Genomic DNA, 18,601 nt, shown 5'->3' on the forward strand with positions numbered 1-18,601 from the left:
GGAGGAGCTGGGATTACAGACATGCGCCACCATGCCCTGCTAATTTTTGTATTTTTAGTAGAGACAGGTTTTTTGCCATGTTGGCTAGGCTGGTCTCGAACTCCTGACCTAAAGCAACCTTCCCCACCTGGGCCTCCCAAAGTGCTGGGATCACAGGCGTTAGCCACCTCCCAGCCCCTCAGGTTGTTACCTGCGGAGGTCACGCCCTAGGGAAAGAAGGAGCCTGCTGGGTGTCAGCTCCTCCCTCTAGGGAGTGAACCGAGGGTCAAGCGTGGAGCCCTGGGCCCCTTAAGGAAGGAACTAGTGCGGAGGTCCGGTGAGCTGCCTCGCGTTCAGGGAGTTTTGCCTTGCGGAGGAGGGGGGTGCAGGTGTGGGTGCTGAGCCGCCCGCCGCCTGGAGGGGGAGACTGAGCTTCAGGACACGCAGGCCGCAGCGAGGGCCCGGGCCCCAGGGACCTCAGGTTAGTCTTCCCGCGGCGAAGGTGCGGGGCCGGGCCGGGAGGGACGCAGCGGGGTCCGGGGCGGGGGTGGAGACCGAGCGCAGCGCGTGACGCGGCGGCGGGGCCGGGCGGGGCCCAGCGACGACGCCGCCGAGGCCGTAGGCTCGGGCCGACCCGGAGCTCCGCCGCTGCTTCCAGGTTGCGGCCCCGGGGGGACGGGCGGCGGGCGAGTGGGGAGCCGGGGTCTCAGGCGCCTGGGCGTTCACGGAGCCTGCGGGCGCTGGTCCGGGCGTCCAGGGCTGGGGGGCGCGGGCGGCTGGGCCGGGACTGGGGGCCTGGCCCCGGGGCCACCCGGGCGGAGGCTCTGCGGCCGCCTCCACCCCTGCCACATCCCGAGGCCATTGCCGGATTCGGAGAACTGTCAGGGGACCTCCAGGCCCCCACGCGCCTGCGAGATCCGGCGCCTGCCTTTCCCCAGCCACGGTTTCTGTTTCCGAGAAACCGGTGAAGTAAGAGTGCCCCGAGAGCTTGCTGGGAGGGTGGGTGCGGTGAAGGCCAGCACGAGACGCCGGGCCGGGCAGTTGGGGAACCCTATCGGTGTGAGGGCTTCCTAGGGCTGGCATGGACTTCCCCACCACAAAATGCCCCGTGTAGGGGCGGCGAAGGGGCGCAAGAAAATGCGGACTGGGCCAGAGACCAGACTTCAGTCACCACGGTAGGAAGCTATTGGTGCCTAAACGCCTCTAGCTTGGAGCCCAGTGACTTTTATTTGGTCTAGAGTCTAGACAGTGACTTTAGAAGTTGCCAGCGTTTATTTATTTATTTTAGGCAGTCTTGCTCTGTCACCCAGGCCGGAGTGCAGTGGCATGGTCACAGCTCACTGCAGCCTCCACTTCCTGGGCTCAAGCGATCCTCCTGCCTCAGCCTCCTGAGTAGCAGGGACTACAGGCACCGGCCACCAGGTCTAGCTAATTTCTTTTCTTCTTCTTCTTCTTTTTTTTTTTTTTTTTTTGAGACAGAGTCTCACTCTGTTGCCCAGGCTGGAGTGCAGTGGTGCGATCTCAGCTCACTGCAACCTCCACTTCCCCGGTTCAAGCAATTCTCCTGCCTCACCCTCCTGCGTAGCTGGGACTACAGGCACCCGACACCACACTCAACTAATTTTTATATTTTTATAGAGACGGAGTGTCACCATATTGGCCAGGCTGGTCTTGAACTCCCGACCTTGTGATCCGCCCACCTCGGCGTACCAAAGTGCCGGAATTACAGGCATGAGTCCCCACCCCCAACCTAATCTCTTTTTTTCCTAGAGACAGAGTCTCACTATGTTGCCCAGACTACAGGCATTTTTAATTGACAGGTTTTACATTTTTTTTCGAATGCTACATTTGCTTCTCATAACTTAGAAGACTTGGCCACATTGAGTTTTTTTTTTTTTTCCCCCTATCAAAGCCTTTTTCTTTTTGACAGTTTTGCTGTTGCCCAGGCTGGAGTGCCATGGAGGAATCATGGCTCACTCTGCTCCAGCGGGCTCCTTCTTTCCCTAGAGTGTGACCTCAGCAGGCCTCATGGACTCTAAGTTAGAAAACCTCTGAGGGGCCGGGTTTGGTGGCTCACGCCTGTGAGCTACTGCAGCCTTGACCTCCTGCGCTCAGGAGATCTTAACACCATAGCCTCCCGAGTAGCTAGGACCACAGGCACTGGCCACTATGCCCGGCGAATTTTTTTCACTATTTGTAGAGACAGGGTCTCCCTGTGTTGTCAAGGTTGCAAAGCCTTTTTTCTCTTTTTTTTTTGGAGGCGTGTCTTGCACTGTCACCCAGGCTGGAGTGCAATGGCGCAATCTCGGCTCACTACAACCTCTGCCTCCCGGGTTCACGATTCTCCTGCCTCAGCCTCCCAAGTAGCTGGGATTACAGGTACACATGACCAAACTTGGCTAATTTTTTGTATTTTTAGTAGAGACGAGGTTTCACTATGTTGGCCAGGCTGGTCTCGAACTTCTGCCCTCCTGATCCGCCCACCTTGGCCTCCCAAAGTGCTGGGATTACAGGCTTGAGCCACCGCTCCCAGCTTGCAAAGCATTTTTCACGAGGCACAAGTACCTCACCTGTTTTCTCTGCCATGTAAAGTATTCCTCCCCGGGCAGGAGCCAGCATACACCCACCCTCCGGTTTTCTGGGATGGGAGCTTTCAGAAGACTATGAACTGCTGCTATGACCAAGCCTCTATGGAAAATCAGAAGAGGCCACAGCAAAAGGCTGGGTGCAGTGGCTTATGCCTGTAATCCCAGCACTTTGGGAGGCCGAGGTGGGTGGATCACCTGAGGTCAGGAGTTCAAAACCAGCCTGGCCAACATGGTGAAACCCCATCTCTACTAAAAATAAAAAATTAGCGGGGTGTGGTGGCGGACACCTGTAATCACAGTTACTTGGGAAGCTGAGGCTGGAGAATTGCTCGAACCCAGGAGGTGGAGATTGCAGTGAGCTGAGATCCCACCACTGCACTCCAGCCTGGGCAACAAGAGCGAAACTCTGTCTCGGGGGTGGGGGAGGGAAAAAAAAAAAGAGGCCAGCAAGGTTCTGTTTCCCTGCTTGTAGGTGGAGAACATTCTCCTCATGTGTAAGCAGATGAGGCCCACCTGAGTGACAGGGCAGAGCCCTGGCTGCTGGCCAACCCCCACCTACCTGGGGCAAGTACCTGGGATCCCCTTAGGGGACTAATAGGTGCCCCCAGGTAACAGATTCAGGCCAGGGCTGTGGCACTGCTTGAAGTTTTCTAGAACCCGTGTGCAGTGCAGAGGTACAGGGAGGACAGTGTTGAGGGCAGTGTTGAGGGCAGGTTTGTGCTGGCAGCAATGCTGACCGAAGATCTGTGTTTCACTTGGTTCTCCTGGCCCTTCCAGGGTCGGGACAGTTACCCCCTCCTTTCCACAGCTTCCCAACTAGTCACTGCAGACCAGGATTCAAACCCAGGCAGTCTTCTCAGGCACCCTCCATCTGATTTTTGTTTTCCGGCCATCTCCAAGTAGATTCTGGCCTGACACCCAAGGCAGCCCAGCCGGGTGCTGTGGGGGCTTCCATGGGGTTGTTTGATCACATCTGACTTCCAGGCCAGAGTGAGCTTCTGGAGAGAGGCAGGTGGTTTCTCAGCGCTAGCCATCCACTGAATGAACATTCATGAATCTGGGATGTAAAAATGATTTTATATTCTGGCCAGGTGCGGTGGCTCTCACCTGTAATTCCAGCACTTTGGGAGGCCAAGGCGGGTGGATCACGGGGTCAGGAGATTGAGACTATCCTGGCTAACACGGTGAAACCCTGTCTCTACTAAAAATACAAAAAAATTAGCTGGGCATGGTGGCATGCACCTATAGTCTCAGCTACTCGGGAGACTGAGGCAGGAGAATCGCTTGAACCCAGGAGGCGGAGGTTGCAGTGAGCCAAGATCGCACCACTGCACTCCAGCCTGGGCAACAGAGCAAGCCTGTCTCAAAAAAAAAAAAAAAAAAGGATTTTATATTCTAACAATGAATCCAGAGCATTAAAATAACAACAATCACCAAAACCCTCACAGAACTTTGCAGATAAGTGTGGCCTCCACAAAATCTTACAGTCCACCCAAACCACTGGCTTTAAAATTAAGCAATTTTTTCTTAAATTGGGGAGGGGCCTTTTAAAATATGTGTCTCTAAAGACTTTCCTACTTGTATTGCACTATTGTATTCTGAATGTGGGTCCCATGACTACTCTTTCCACTGAGGGGCTACTGTTTACTGGAAGGACCCTCAGCCTCCGAAATGCTCTTTTGTGGTTTTGTTGTTTTTGTTTTTGAGCCAGGGTCTTGGTCAGTTGCCCGGGCAGGGGTGCAGTGGCACGATCATAGCTCACTGTAGCCTTGAACTCCCAGGCTCAGCCTCTGCCTCAGCCTCCCAACTAGCTGGGACTCCACGCGTGTGCCACCACACCTGGCTAATGCAGGGTTGGAGAGGAGTCCCTGGCCTAGACCTCCCTGGTCAGGCTCATAACCGCTGTCCCCCCCCACAGGCCATGGATGCTCCCCACCCCAAGGCAGCCCTGGACAGCATTAACGAGCTGCCTGAGAACATCCTGCTGGAGCTGTTCACGCACGTGCCCGCCCGCCAGCTGCTGCTGAACTGCCGCCTGGTCTGCAGCCTCTGGCGGGACCTCATCGACCTCATGACCCTCTGGAAGCGCAAGTGCCTGCGAGAGGGCTTCATCACCGAGGACTGGGACCAGCCCGTGGCCGACTGGAAGATCTTCTACTTCCTACGGAGCCTGCACAGGAACCTCCTGCGCAACCCGTGCGCTGAAGGTGGCATGGGGGCAGGGTGGAGGCCGCCACCGGGCTCGTTCCTTCCCATCCTTGGGCCTTGGCATTTGTGATTCCCACGCTACCTGGAATGTTCTCTAATCCTAAACACCCACCTCACTCCCTTGGTTCCTTCTCATTCTTCAGGTCTCAGTTCAGAGACCTGCCCTGTGCTCCCAATCTAAAAACAGCACTCTCCACCTCCAGCATAGCACCTCCATTTCATGCCCTGTAACATTTTTGACCAGGCGCGGGGGCTCACGCCTGTCATCCCAGCACTTTGGGAGGCTGAGATGAGCGGATCACCTGCGTTAAGGAGTTGGAGACCAGCCTGGTCAAAATGGCGAAGCCCTGTCTCTACTAAAAACACACGAAGTTGGGCATGCTGACCCACACCTAGAATCCCAGCTGCTCCGGAGGCTGAGGCAGGAGAATCGCTTGAACCTGGGAGGCAGAGGTTGCAGTGAGCTGAGATGGCTCCACTGTACTCCAGCCTGGGCGACAAGAGTGAAATTTAGTCTCCAAAAGAAAAAGGTTTTTTTCAGAATTTCCTTATTTTTTTCTGCCACAAACTTCAGTTCCAGTGGCCAAATGGACATTGTTTGCTACACTATAGCATCCACAGTGACACCCGCACATAGCAGGTGCCCAAGAAATGCTCGTTGAATGAACAAGCACACTGCAGACCCGCCTGTCCCCCAGAGTACAGCCCAAGCTGCCTCATGTTGACCAAGGGCCTCCTCTGTGTCAGGTATTCATGGGAGATCTTTACAAATGTACTTACCCATCCTCCTGTTAGCCCCATTATACAGACAAACAAAATGAGGATCCAGAGGGGCCTGTGATCACAGCTGAAGGTCCCCACTTAGCCTGTTACATTCTCTTGTATTTCCCAGGCATTTTTTTCCCTTTTCCCTTCCTTCGTTTGGTACCTGCTATGTACCAGGCACCACGCTTCCCATATATATATTTTTTTAATTAGAGACAGGGTCTCACCGTGTTGCCCAGACTGGTCTCGAACTCCTGGGCTCAAATGATCTGCCTGCCTCAGCCTCCCAAAGTGCTGGAATTATAGGCATGAGCCACCATCCACCCCGGACACACCATACTTCCTGTTGGGACTCCAGCAGCAACTGATTTTGAGACCTGGTTTGTGTACTTAGAACCTCCTTGCTATCTGTGTACTCTCTTCATCCTCATCAGGATCCTGGGAGATTGGCCGGGTGCAGTGGCTCATACCTGTAATCCCAGCACTTTGGGAGGCTGAGATGGGCGATTACTTGAGGTCAGGTGTTCAAGACCAGCCTGGACAACATGGTGAAACTCCATCTCTACAAAAATACAAAAAAATTAGCCAAGCATGGTGGCAGGCACCTGTAATCTCAGCTCCTCAGGAGGCTGAAGCAGGAGAATCGCTTGAACCCAGGAGGTGGAGGTTGAAGTGAGCCAAGATTGTGCCACTGCACTCCAGCCTGGGAAACAGAGTGAGACCCTGTCTCTGAAAAAATAATTTAAAAATAAAACAAATAGGCCAGGCACGGTGGCTCATGCCTGTAATCCCAGCACTTTGGGAGGCCAAGGCAGGCAGATCACTTGAGGTCAGGAGTTCGAGACCAGCCTGGCCAACATGGTAAAACCCTGTCTCTACAAAAAATACACAAATTAGCTGGGCATGGTGGTGGGCACCTGTAATCCCAACTACTTGGGAGGCTGAGGCAGGAACACCGCTTGAACCTGGGAAGCGGAGGTTGCAGTGAATTGCGCCACTGCACTCCAGCAGCCTGAGTGACAGAGGGACACTGTCTCTCTCTCTCTCTCTCTCTCTCTCTCTCTCACACACACACACACAGAGGAACCTGGGAGATGCCAAGACAACTAGGGTGGACTCCATTGTATAGATGGGGAGCTTTGGGCCCGAGATGAGTGACTTCCCCAAAGATGCACAATTGCCCAGCTTCCAGGGTTTGGTCCTGACAGATAAAGGCCTCAAACTCCCCCCACCCCAAATCCCAGAGCCCCCATAGACAGCGCCCGACACTCAGTCCCTCTGCCTGCCCCAGATTTCATTCAGAAGCTGCCCACTCAGCTTCACACCGCCTAACGGAGCTGGCCTTGCAGCCCGGCCTGCCCGGGGCCGGCAGTGTTCAGTCAAGCCTTGCTGAGATACCCCCAGGTCTGTACTCAGCGTCAGCCCAGCTCCTAGATTTCTGTATTACTCCTCTGGTTCTCTACTGGGGACCCCAGAGCACCTGAGAATAGCGGGCTTCTGGAGGGGGGAGCAAGCCATTGGAAAAGTGCCCCAGTGATTGCCTGAGCAGCACCGGTAGAGAAGCGCCCTTGTTTTCTAAGGTCAGTGTGAACAGGGTGATCGCCCCCCTGAACCCACCAGGCCCACCTAATGGAAGTCCACCCATGAATGTTACCACACCGCCCAGCCCAAAGGGTACCGGTTCCTCCACTTAGCACTCTTGCCCTGGGCCATCTGGGCCCTATGGGAATCTTGGTTCCCATGACCACCAACAAACCCACAAACCCATCCTCTAGGGCCTCCAATCTGGGTTATGTCGTTAACCAAGGGCCTCTCCCTCCTGGACATCTGGGGTGCCATCTGGGTCAAGTAAGCAGTCTGTGTTGGGATGAACACTTGTTAGCCTTTTTTTAAAAATTATTTTACTTATTTTAAAAAAAAAAGAGGCCGGGCGCGGTGGCTCAAGCCTGTAATCCCAGCACTTTGGGAGGCTGAGACGGGCGGATCACGAGGTCAGGAGATCGAGACCATCCTGGCTAACACGGTGAAACCCCATCTCTACTAAAAAATACAAAAAATTAGCCGGGCAAGGTGGCGGGCGCCTGTAGTCCCAGCTACTCGGGAGGCTGAGGCAGGAGAATGGCCTAAACCCGGGAGGCGGAGCTGGCAGTGAGCTGAGATCCGGCCACTGCACTCCAGCCTGGGGACAGAGCAAGACTCCGTCTCAAAAAAAAAAAAAAAGAAAAGAAAAAAAGGGTGTCGCTATGTTCCCTAGGCTGGTCTTGAACTCCTGGATTCAAGCGATCCACCTGCCTCAGCCTCCCAAAGTGCTGGGATTACAGGCCAAGCCACCATGCCTGGCCTCACATTAGTCTTTGAGGACAGTACTCTCACAGGCCCCTCGTAATTTCATTTTTTGAGAACTGATACTTGGGTATTTCCCAGAGTTCCACCGCAACATGGAAGTGAGGAAGGGGTTGGTTTAGAATTTCTCGTAACACGCATTTTCTCCAGCTGTGTGTTAGGAGTGAGGCCAGTTTGGGACTGTGTGGGAGGGACAGAGTCAGGTCGGAGCTGATATGGTGAGGACAGGTGGGAATGTGTTGGAGAGGTGCTTTGTAGGGGTGCTCCAGGGTGCAGTTGGGGTATACTTGGGCTGGTGGGGTACCTTGGCTACACAGTGCCCTTGAGAAGGAACAAGCTTGTTAACCCTTTGGTGTCCACAGCCCCAGAAACCTGAGCATGAGCAAATTCTGCCTCCCAAGAAGGTCACTAACACCAACCACCCTCCCTCCCGCCCTCCCGGGACCAGGTGGGGAGGGCTGTATTTTGGATTTACACAGGGGGTCTCACCTCGGCTTCTGTTCTTCCTAGAGGATATGTTTGCATGGCAAATCGATTTCAATGGTGGGGACCGCTGGAAGGTGGAGAGCCTCCCTGGAGCCCACGGGACAGATTTTCCTGACCCCAAAGTCAAGAAGTATTTTGTCACATCCTATGAGTAAGGCAAACTGAACCTACCAGGCTTGCATGGAGGGGACAGAGGGTTAGGACACCTTTGCCAAGTCTCAGGCAAAGTCTTCTAAGGGAAGGCCTCTCTGTGAAGCTCAAGGGAGGTGGCCCCAAAACTTGCCCAGTCACTGCTTCCTGGAGTCACTCAGTGCTGTGTTCATGGACAGTGGGGGTGGGGATCACTGAAGCAGGCCAGGAGTCCATTGGGTGGTTAAGATAAGCCAGGGCTATCTACAGGCATCCATCCCTAAGCTAGGTACTTGAGTTTACAAGAGTGCCCTGCCTGGTGCCCTGGAACACTGGGCCTTTGGACTGGAATCAGATGCCACCCAGGCACAAGTGGGTCAGACTCCCTCCTACACTGGAGGAGAAACCAGTCAGCCCCAGCCAGTGCCTGTCCTGCAGCGGCCAAAGGATACCCTAAGTCCCCAAACCACCTCCCTGGGCTCACAGGGGCTGCCAAGGCTTGGGTGAGGGGGGGCCATGCATAGCACACCCAGGTACGCAAGCCCCCAACTCTGCTCCCCAGAACGTGCCTCAAGTCCCAGCTGGTGGACCTTGTAGCTGAGGGCTACTGGGAGGAGCTACTGGACACATTCCGGCCGGACATCGTGGTTAAGGACTGGTGAGTAGGGTCCATGGCCTGTGTCCCCCACTCTACATGCTCGTCTTACTGCTGTGCCGGGTGAGACAAGCCATAGCAAGTGCCCACTGTGCCCAGCAGTGTCCTAGAGCCAGGTAGCCCTGGCCTCTGCCCCCGCTCTGTGCCCGGACCCTGCAGCACCTCCTGGCCTCCCCACCACCCTGTGACGGAGTCAGCAGGACACAGCAGCGCCAGTGTGCAGATGAGGAGGCTGAGGCCCCCAGGTGGGTTGTCATGGACAGGCACTTTTTTTTTTTGAGAGTCTCGCTCTTTTACCCAGGCTGGAGTGCAGTGGCGCGATGTTGGCTCACTGCAGCCTCCACCTCCCACGTTCAAGCGATTCTCCTGCCTCAGCGTCCCGAGTAGCTGGGATTACAGTTGCCCACCATCACGCCCGGCTATTTTTTTAATCATTTTAATACAGATGGAGTTTCACCACGCTGGTCAGGCTAGTTTCAAACTCCTGACCTCAAGTGATCCACCCACCTTGGCCTCCCAAAGTGCCGGGATTACAGGCGTGAGCCACTGTGCCCGGTCAACACTGACAGGCACTCGGGCAACAGAGGACCTCAGGCCTCTCTGGACTGGGTGGAAACCCCCAGGTCCCCTGACCTACCTGCCTCCCCGGCTCCTTTTCCTATTCATCCCATGACTCTTTTTTGAGCTCCTACTCTGTGCACAGAAGTGTGCCAGGCTCTGGCTTGGCCGGTGGCAGAAGCAGGACCCCAGTTCTAGGCAGGCCCCAGGGCCGCCACTCTGAGGATAAATGGGCGAGGATGGAGGAGTATGCAGAGCTGCAGAGGGGAGAGGTGGCTGGGCTGGGCTGAGCAGAAGGTGAGCTCTGTGCCAGCCCCATTACACAGGCCACCCCCTTGACTCTCCCACTGAATCCACAGCCTGGTCCATTGTAAGTACAGGTGACGTGGCTTGGACAGACCAGGCCTCTCTGGAGGGGTCTTTCGCTTTTTGAGGTCACATCTTTAGTAGGATGCCCGAAAGGGTCCCTTTTCTCAGATGGGGTAACTGAGGCCAGCATGGACCAACTGCTTACCCCCAGGCCACAGTGGGGCATAGGGAGCGCTGAAGCCAGCTGGGCCTAGCAGGCAGAGCAGTGTTGGCTGATGGGAAACGAAGCTCCAAGCTCCAATGTGTAGGTCCCCCCTGCCCCCAGTGCTGGGGCCAGCCCTCGGTGGCTTGGACACAGGGCTCTCAACCCCTCCACCAGGTTTGCTGCCAGAGCCGACTGTGGCTGCACCTACCAACTCAAGGTGCAGCTGACCTCAGCTGACTACTTCGTGTTGGCCTCCTTCGAGCCCCCACCTGTGACCATCCAACAGTGGAACAATGCTGCATGGACAGAGGTGAGGCCTCACCCACTTGCTCTCTCTACCCACTCCTCCCAGGGCCAGGATGGCAGGAAGCAAGGGGCAGCCTCAGGGCCCAAGGTGCCCCTGCTCTCTGGCCTGGAGCTGTTGCCTTCCCACCTGGGCAGCTCTCTTAGAGGACCTGGCTCCTGCCTTCCCCTCCCCAGTCCTGGTGGTCACTTCCTGTCCCCTCCTCCCGGCAGGTCTCCTACACCTTCTCAGACTACCCCCGAGGTGTCCGCTACATCCTCTTTCAGCACGGGGGCAGTGACACCCAGTACTGGGCAGGCTGGTATGGGCCCCGAGTCACCAACAGCAGCATCGTCGTCAGCCACAAGAGGACCAGGAACCAGGCCTCCTCCGAGGCTCAGCCTGGGAAGAAGCATGGACAGGAGGAGGCTGCCCAATCGCCCTACCAAGCTGTTCTCCAGATTTTCTGACAGCTGTCCATACTGTATCCGGGTCAGCCAGAGGTTCCTCCATGCAGGAGCTGAGCATGGGGTGGGCAGTGAAGTCCCTGTACCAGCGACTCCTGCCCCGGTTCAACCCTACCAGCTTGTGGAAACTTACTGTCACATAGCTCTGACGTTTTGTGTCAATAAATGTTTTCAGGCTGGGCACGGTGGCTCACGCCTGTAATCCCAGCACTTTGGGAGGCCAAGGCGGGCAGATCACGAGGTCAGGAGATCGAGACCATCCTGGCCAACATGGTGAAATCCCGTCTCTACTAAAAATACAAAAAATTAGCCGGGCGTGGTGGCGGGTGCCTGTAGTCCCAGCTACTCGGGAGGCTGGGGCTGAACTTGCAGTGAGCCAAGATCACGCCACTGCACTCCAGCCTGGGAGACAGAGCGAGACTCCATCTCAAATAATAATAATAATAATTAAATAAATAAATATAAAAAAATTAAAAATACATGTTTTCAGTAAAATCAGCCTGGGGTTGGTTTTAGGAGTAGGGAGAGGGGGTCCCTGGCATTTTGGTGGAGAAGCAGCACCCCCCCCACCAGGTTTTCCCCTGGCCATACCTGTCCCTCCCACTCTGGTTAATGATGGCATCAGCTCAGCCCAGCCCTTGGGGCCCCTTTATTGAAAGAACTCACAGCACAGTATTTGAGACAGACAGTGTTTGCCGGTGGAACCCCAGGAGGCTGAGAAGTCGAGGTTGCGGCATCCTTCACTGCCTCCTGGGGGAGGCATCCTCCAAGCAGACCTGAGCGGCCCCGGGCTGGGGCGGGCGATCCACACACAGAGGCGATAAGAGCACTTGGAATCAGGGCAGCCATGCAGCACTGCCCTAGGCGGGGATCCCCCAAAGTCTGACAGTTCGGGCATCAGTGAGGTGGCAGATGCCCCCTCAGCTGCCTTTGTGAGCACGCTCTTCCACGTAAAGCTGCATCTGACGAACACAAACAGCCACAGTCAGCGAGACAGCCAGGGCATCCCTGCTGGAGGACACAGAAGCACCTGGTGGGCAGATCTCCGCCAAGGGTGGGGCCTCGTGGCCATAGCCGAGGTGGAGAAGAGTAGAGACGGGAGGAGCCCTCCACCAGGCATTCCCTCGTTCTCTCCCCCAAGCCCTCTAGTAAGGCCTCAGTGCCGGGCCTCACTTCCTAAGCAGCCCCTAAATAAGCTTCCCATGTCCCCACGAAGCTCACCTTTAAAATGTCCGACGTCATGGTTTTTAGTGGTATCAGACGGGGGTCATGCATGTGGACATCCTGCTCATCTGCCAGGATCCAGGGGAAATCCTAGGGAGGAGACAAAGGTCAGGGGGGTGACGGAGCTGGGCCCTTGCCTGCCCTCACTTTGCTGTCCCTCCCACTCCAGACCAGGGGCCTACAACCTGAGCCTCAGAATCACTAGGAAGCTGTTGGTGATGCAGACCCCAGGCCCCCCCATCCCCCACAGAGGCCAAGTCCATAGAACCCAAGGGACAAGCCCCAGGCACCAATGCTGAACCTGATGGGCCAGGACCCCTCCCTGGAGAGCCCCCACTTCAGAAGAGCCAGGATGAGCTGGGGGCCCCAGCAGGTGGCTCCACCTGAGCTCCTCACTGCCCCAAGTGCCCAGATGGAGCAGTGGCCAGGCCTGAGGACCTGCTGGGTACCAGGCACTGCTGCACCAATATAATGGATGGCTGGCCACAGGCAACGCCCCTGCCTGCCTGAAACTGCCACATCACGTTTCTAGAGCCTGCACCCAGACCCAGACCCGTCTCATCTCACCTTGATGACCTGGATCTTCTCCATGTTGCGAGTGGCAGCTTCTCTTGTGTGCACTAGGACTGTGAAGGTACAGCCTGGAGAAGCAAGAGGTTGGTGGAGGCTCCCCCGCCGCCCTGGTGCCTGCCACTGGGCCCAGCTTCTTCCCACTTCCCTTGCTGGCTCGGCAGCACCCCCAGAGCAGATGGCAAAGCAAGTGCTAAGAAAAGCCCCAGTCAATAGGGAGATGGAAGCCAGGTGGAATCAATCAGGGAAGCTTCCCAGAGGAGGTGGACTCTCAGGGTTAGGAAGAGATGAGTCTCAGAGCAGCCAAACATGGACCTGGGAACACAGACCAACCCGAGACAACCGTGGAAACGCCAAGGGAAGAGAGGGTAGGGAGTGGACACACCTGGGGGGTTGTGGTCCAGGACGGCATCGCACACGCTGATCTTCAGGATGAAGGCTCGGAGCAGCTGCTCCACGTGAGACAACAGGGAGTCTGAGCTGAGAGGAGAGGAGGTCTTCCCATCACACTGGCGCCCTCCCCTCCACCCCAGGCATCAAGCCTGGATGTAGACCTGGGGTACAGAACCCCCTCCAGTGCCTCTGAGAGTGCTGCATGCCTAGGACCCAGCTCCCTATCCGGTCCACACAATTCAAACCAGCAAGGGAGTTTACAAGAAATGCCCAGCCCCACCCCAGACAAAGTCAGAATTTGGCGGGGGGCAGGGGAGATAGAGGCGATCTGAGGAGGCCTCCCTAGGTGATTTTAATGTGCAGCCAGGCCCAAGAACCAGGACACCAAGCCAGGAGGGGAAAGGGCTTGCCTAAGGCCACACAGCCTATGGGGACAGGTTAGGCATAGATTCCAGTGCCCTGACCTCACCATCGGAAGCATGCAGTTGACCAACTAACACATGTGCCAAAGGTCAACTTCAAGTTGACTGGACACTTGCCTGAGGAGTCAGAAAACTGGTTCTGTGTCCTGGGCTCTGCCCCTACCCAGGTGACCCTGGGTAGCTCATGTCATTTCTCTGGACCCATCTCAGCTGCTCACAGGCTGTCCCCTTGTCAGGCTGGTGCATCTTGCCCTTTCTCCTCCCAGGCCTTTTCCAAGGTATTCAAGGGCCGCCTTAAAGGGGTGGGTGTGTTGCCAGAGACAGACCTGCTGCCAGCTAGTGGGCGAGGGGCAGGGGCAGCCCACCTGATGGACAGCAGTGGAGGCTGGGTGATCTCAAAGACGAATTTCTCCACTGGGCGGTGCTCTTTATCCAAAATCACCACCACCACTTTCTCCACATCATTCTGCAAGGAGAGGAACCCCCGCTGCAGAGCCAGACACCCCACCCCCACTCCACCACCCCACCTCCACCCCCTTGCCCAAGGAAGGAGGGGAAGCGGCCCACCCACAGCCCGGCTCAGCTGCTAGGCTGGGCGCCCCCAAGAGCCCAGATAGCGCGGGTTTGAGAAGCTGGCACCCTCCGGTATGAGCAGTGCAGGCTGAGGGAATAACCAGGCCCCATAGGGAAGGTCCCAGGAAGTCTGAGATCAGGACTAGATGGGGAAGAAACCCTGAGGGGCTCAGCTCAGACAGAACGTTTAGCGTGGAGAACAGGGAACGGATGTGAGAAGAACCTAGAATCCACCAGGGCAGTCCCTACTCACAGCCAGCTTCAACCCAGGTTCCCAGGCCCAAGGCACCCTGCACATGGCCCACATGCCTTGGAGCCTGCCCCTGGGTTGGGATGGTCTCCAGAGTGCAGGGAACAGGCTTCTGGGTATTGGAGCCATGAAGACGCCACAGAGTCCTAGCATCACCCCATCCCAGAGTTGGACTATGAGCATAGAGGGACAGGGGTGAGCATGGGGTGAGGTGGCTGGGGAGCCCAGTGCACCCTCACCTTCTCCAAGAGTGGCTTGACGCAGTGCAGCGTGTCCTGGATATACTGATTCAGCTCCGGGTGGCAGGACATCTGCACACAACACCATGCGGCTGGTGAGGCCCAAAGCACAGATGGGGAAACCATCCAACACGACCAGGAGCCCAAGGCCCCGTCTGCCTTCCGTCAGAGGCCCAGCAGCTCTCCAGGGCCCCCGACCCAGAAGACCCCACTTTCCCTCAAGAGGCTAACAACTGTGAATTTATCCATGGAGAAAGAAGTTAGAAGATAAGAACTCAGGCTGGGCGCAGTGGCTCACTCCTATAATCCTGGCACTTTGAGAGGATAAGGTGGGTGGATCGCCTGAGGTCAGGAGTTTCAGACCAGCCTGGCCAAAATGGCAAAACCCCGTCTCTACTAAAAATACAAAAATTGGCCAGATAAGGTGGCATCTGTAATCCCAGCTACTCGAGAGGCTGAGGCAGGAGAATCACTTGAACCTGGGAGGCAGAGGTTGCAGTAAGCTGAGATCAAGCCACTGCACTCCAGCCTGGGCAACAAAGCAAGACTCCATCTCAAAGAAAAAAAAAAGATAAGAACTCAATCCCAATATGAGCATTTAATATACCATTAGGAGTTCTTAATGTGGGGTCCATGGACTCCTCCAGAGTCTGAAAAGTCCCTAAAGTTGTATCTTTGTGCACGTGGGCATTTTTCCAGAAAAAGGATCCAGAAAAATGTAATCAGATTTCAAAAGTTAAGAACTAAGGAACTGTGTGGCCTCAGGTAAATTCCTTAACTTCTCTGAGCTTCAGTCACTTCATCATAAAGAAAAAGTGAGTAAATGCCAATTTTTTTTTTCCTTTTCCCTCTAAAGGTGACCTTCAACAACGTACTATGGGTTTGTTGTTGTTTGGATACTATGGGTTTGTTGCTGTTTGTTTGGATAAAGCCATCAAATATCGCCAGTGGAAAATGCAATTAATACATGTAACATACAGAACATCATAGCTTAGCCAGGCCTACCCAAACACACTCAAAACACTTACATTAGCCCACAGTTGGGCAACATTATCTAACACAAAACCTATTTCATAACAAAGTGCTCACGCCTGTAATCCCACCACTTTGGGAGGCCAAGGCAGACAGATCACCAGAGGTCAGGAGTTCGATACCAGCCTGGCCAACACAGCGAAACCTTGTCTCTACTAAAAATACAAAAATTAGCCCGGTGTGGTGGCACACGCCTGTAATCCCCAGCTACTTGGGAGGCTGAGGCAGGAGAATCGCTTGAACCCGGGAGGTGGAAGTTGCAGTGAGCCAAGATCATGTAACTGCACTCCAGGCAGGGCGACACAGCGAGACTCAGTCTCAAAAAATAAAATAAAATAAAAAATAAAGTGCTGGCTTGGCCTGAAGTGGAAGAGGTTTTTTTTTTTGAGACGGAGTTTCGCTCTTGTCACCCAGGCTGGAATGCAGTGGCACAATCTTGGCTCACTGCAACCTCCGCCTCCCAGGTTCAAGCGATTCTCCTGCCTCAGCCTCCTGAGTATCTGGGATTACAGGCGTTAGCCACCACGCCCAGCCAATTTTTGTATTTTTAGTAGAGACGGGGTTTCACCATGTTTGTCGGGCTGGTCTCGAACTCCTGACCTCAAGTGATCCGCCCGCCTCGGCTTCCCAAAGTGCCAGGATTACAGGCGTGAGCCACCACACCCGACCAAAGAGTTTTTAAAAGTCCACCCTGTACCCACTCTGTGGTTCTGGGACGTGACTCACCTGGACCGGCACGTTGTACTTCTTTCGTTTCTGGAAGATGCCCACAGGGTAGACCTCGCGCACGTAGAGGATGAGATGCACAGCCACCTCCAGGAACTCGCAGAGCACATCGGCCACCACTGCAGGGGGCACAAGCCGGTGGTGCGCTCGGGGAAGCCCGCCAGCCCAGACGCCCCCGCCCCCGACCCCGCAGGTCCAGCCTCCCTACCTTGGCCAAAGTTGAGGTCTTGTCGTGTGAGCGTGGTCATCCTTCCCGCTACCTGAGTGGTGGGGCAAGGGCAGAGAGTAGTTCCAGACACCCAGGAGCCCAGAACCCGCTCGCCTCCACCGTCTCTTCCCTCCCCACAGTCCGTGGGAACTGGGGCATGACCTCCCGCTTCGCACAGGCTCAGAGCAGCTGGGAAGAACCCCCAACCCGACGCTGGCGTCCGTGCTTGGGGGCATCAGCCTCTATCCACTGGCCGCCCGCGCCCCCTCGCTCCGCTGTCTCAGGGGGTGTAAAGATCACAGCGGTGCCCCCGAAAAGGGCAGGGCCGCGGACGCAGAGGGAAACAGCTGGATGCGCAGGGCCGGCAGTGCAAAGCGGGACACGCGGAAAGCAAAGCTGGGTTGGAATAAGACTCCGCCCCCTGCCCGGCCGGATCCCTCCCGGCGGGAATCCGCCCCCTCTCCCTCCCCTAGTACCGGCTCTGGGCTCGGTTCCCGCCCGAGATCGGGCCCGGCCCCGCCGCGGGGAGCCACCGACCGGACCGATCGCGCCTCCCGCTCAACCCGGGGCCTCGGCGCCGCTGGGTGACGTTCACGGCGCTCCGGCGGGTCCTAGAGCCCGCCCCGCCCAGGCCACGCCCATTCCCGCGCAGTCCAAACCCGGCCTCGCACAGGGCGGTTCCGCCTGCGGGGACTAGGCTCCGGGGGGCGGGGGCCGGGTCTCGGCGTCGGGGAGGGGCTGAGACCCGCCGCTCCACCTCCCTTCGACTTCAGGTGGGCGCGAAGAAAACACAACGTTGATCTCCAAGTTCCATCGGATTGCTACATATCTTCCCCCGAGGGCGTTTCTCTCGCTTTAGCACGCGCCGGAAGAGGGCGGGTAGGGGTTGCTGGGGAGGGCAAAGGGGAGGGCGCAGCTGGGGACTAAGGGCAGCCACATCTGAGCTAACCCGAGTCACCATTCCTGCAGCTGCCCACCTAAAAGAGGCTCCTCTGGCTCGGGGGCGGGAACAGGGGAGGACAGGGTTGCACCGGTTGTCAAGACCCGGGTGAAATTTTAAAAATAAAAAAAAGAGGGCGTGCACCGGCGCCGCCCCCGCCCCGCCCCCACCGGGTACCTAAATACAGCCTGGCCTGACGGCCCAACAGGATGAAACCTCCCCGCCCTACGCTTCAGAACAATAGCTGACCTTTATGGAGCTCCAGCCGAGTGCTGGGCACTGGGCTACGTGTGTCCCTGGATTATCTAAGTCCCCGGAGTAACTCCATGAGGCCGTTACTCTGACTGTTCCCTTTATACAGATGAGTGAACCGAGGTGCAGAAGGGTGAATAACCTGCCGGAGTCTCCCAGCTAGTGGGGTGGGCGATGGCCGAGGTGCCTCCTGCCGCTACCTTTTACTGCTCCGAAGTCCCCCACGGACGTGGACTCCGTCTGGAAGTCCTGAAAGGGCCCTCAGAGATGATATTATTAAAATAATAAGAAATGACTAGCATCGAGTGCTTCTTATGTGTCAAACACTGATTCCTTTAATTCCCTCCTTAACCCTAGCAGCTAAATCTCCACTTTACAGCCCCACTTTACAGATGGTTAAACAGGCCCCGAAACGTTCTCTAATTCGCCAAAATCACACAGTGGGAATACAAACCTAGCTCTGATGCCTCTTCTGACACCAGGGCTTCCACTTATTTACAGCCCCCTTATTTTACAACTGAGAAAACTAAGATCTGAGAAGCAGCTACGGAGTTAGTGGGCAACAAGTCAGGACGAGAAGCCAAGAGGACTTTGTCTGCGACCTCCAGGGATGTAAGAGCTTGTTAATCCCATCCGTCTGTTTGGTCACAGATCTAGCCAGGCTTGTTTATCATTTACAGCTCATTATAGGAGACCCGGATCCCTCCCCCGACCCCCTGATGCCTTCAAACCTGCATTTCCAGACTTCTAATGGGGAGAGAAAAAGTAACTTGTAAGTAACCCATTAAGCTAGGAAT

At 56.0% G+C, this 18,601-nt stretch overlaps 2 protein-coding genes across 6 annotated transcripts; one reads left to right on the forward strand and one right to left on the reverse strand.

Moving 5' to 3' along the window:
- The first annotated feature begins 300 nt into the window (after window positions 1-300).
- FBXO6 (F-box protein 6) lies at window positions 301-11,158 on the forward strand. 4 transcript variants are annotated; one of them, XM_003891113.2, is made up of 6 exons: window positions 301-460; window positions 4,486-4,774; window positions 8,394-8,520; window positions 9,061-9,156; window positions 10,400-10,535; window positions 10,742-11,158. In XM_003891113.2, exons 2-6 carry the CDS (start codon window positions 4,489-4,491, stop codon window positions 10,976-10,978), a joined length of 882 nt encoding a protein of 293 aa, XP_003891162.1. In that variant the 5' UTR covers window positions 301-460; window positions 4,486-4,488; the 3' UTR covers window positions 10,979-11,158. The 4 variants fall into 4 exon arrangements, with proteins under 4 accessions (XP_003891162.1, XP_009191057.1, XP_009191096.1 ...); XM_009192793.3 differs by lacking the exon at window positions 301-460 and adding an exon at window positions 519-637; XM_009192832.4 differs by lacking the exon at window positions 301-460 and adding an exon at window positions 796-948.
- Window positions 11,159-11,600: 442 nt separating this feature from the next.
- Window positions 11,601-18,123, reverse strand: MAD2L2 (mitotic arrest deficient 2 like 2). Of its 2 annotated transcripts, none has more exons than XM_017957209.3 (9): window positions 17,089-18,123; window positions 16,613-16,664; window positions 16,405-16,523; window positions 14,647-14,718; window positions 13,950-14,050; window positions 13,155-13,249; window positions 12,767-12,840; window positions 12,197-12,289; window positions 11,601-11,983 (listed from the first exon to the last, which is right to left on the reverse strand). In XM_017957209.3, exons 2-9 carry the CDS (start codon window positions 16,650-16,652, stop codon window positions 11,873-11,875), a joined length of 705 nt encoding a protein of 234 aa, XP_017812698.1. In that variant the 5' UTR covers window positions 16,653-16,664; window positions 17,089-18,123; the 3' UTR covers window positions 11,601-11,872. The 2 variants fall into 2 exon arrangements, with proteins under 2 accessions (XP_017812698.1, XP_003891160.1); XM_003891111.4 differs by having other exon boundaries at window positions 11,602-11,937; window positions 17,089-17,971.
- Window positions 18,124-18,601: the final 478 nt, after the last annotated feature.

Source organism: Papio anubis, chromosome 1 (assembly GCF_008728515.1).
Source record: "Papio anubis isolate 15944 chromosome 1, Panubis1.0, whole genome shotgun sequence".
In the NCBI taxonomy this organism is placed as follows: Eukaryota; Metazoa; Chordata; class Mammalia; order Primates; family Cercopithecidae; genus Papio; species Papio anubis.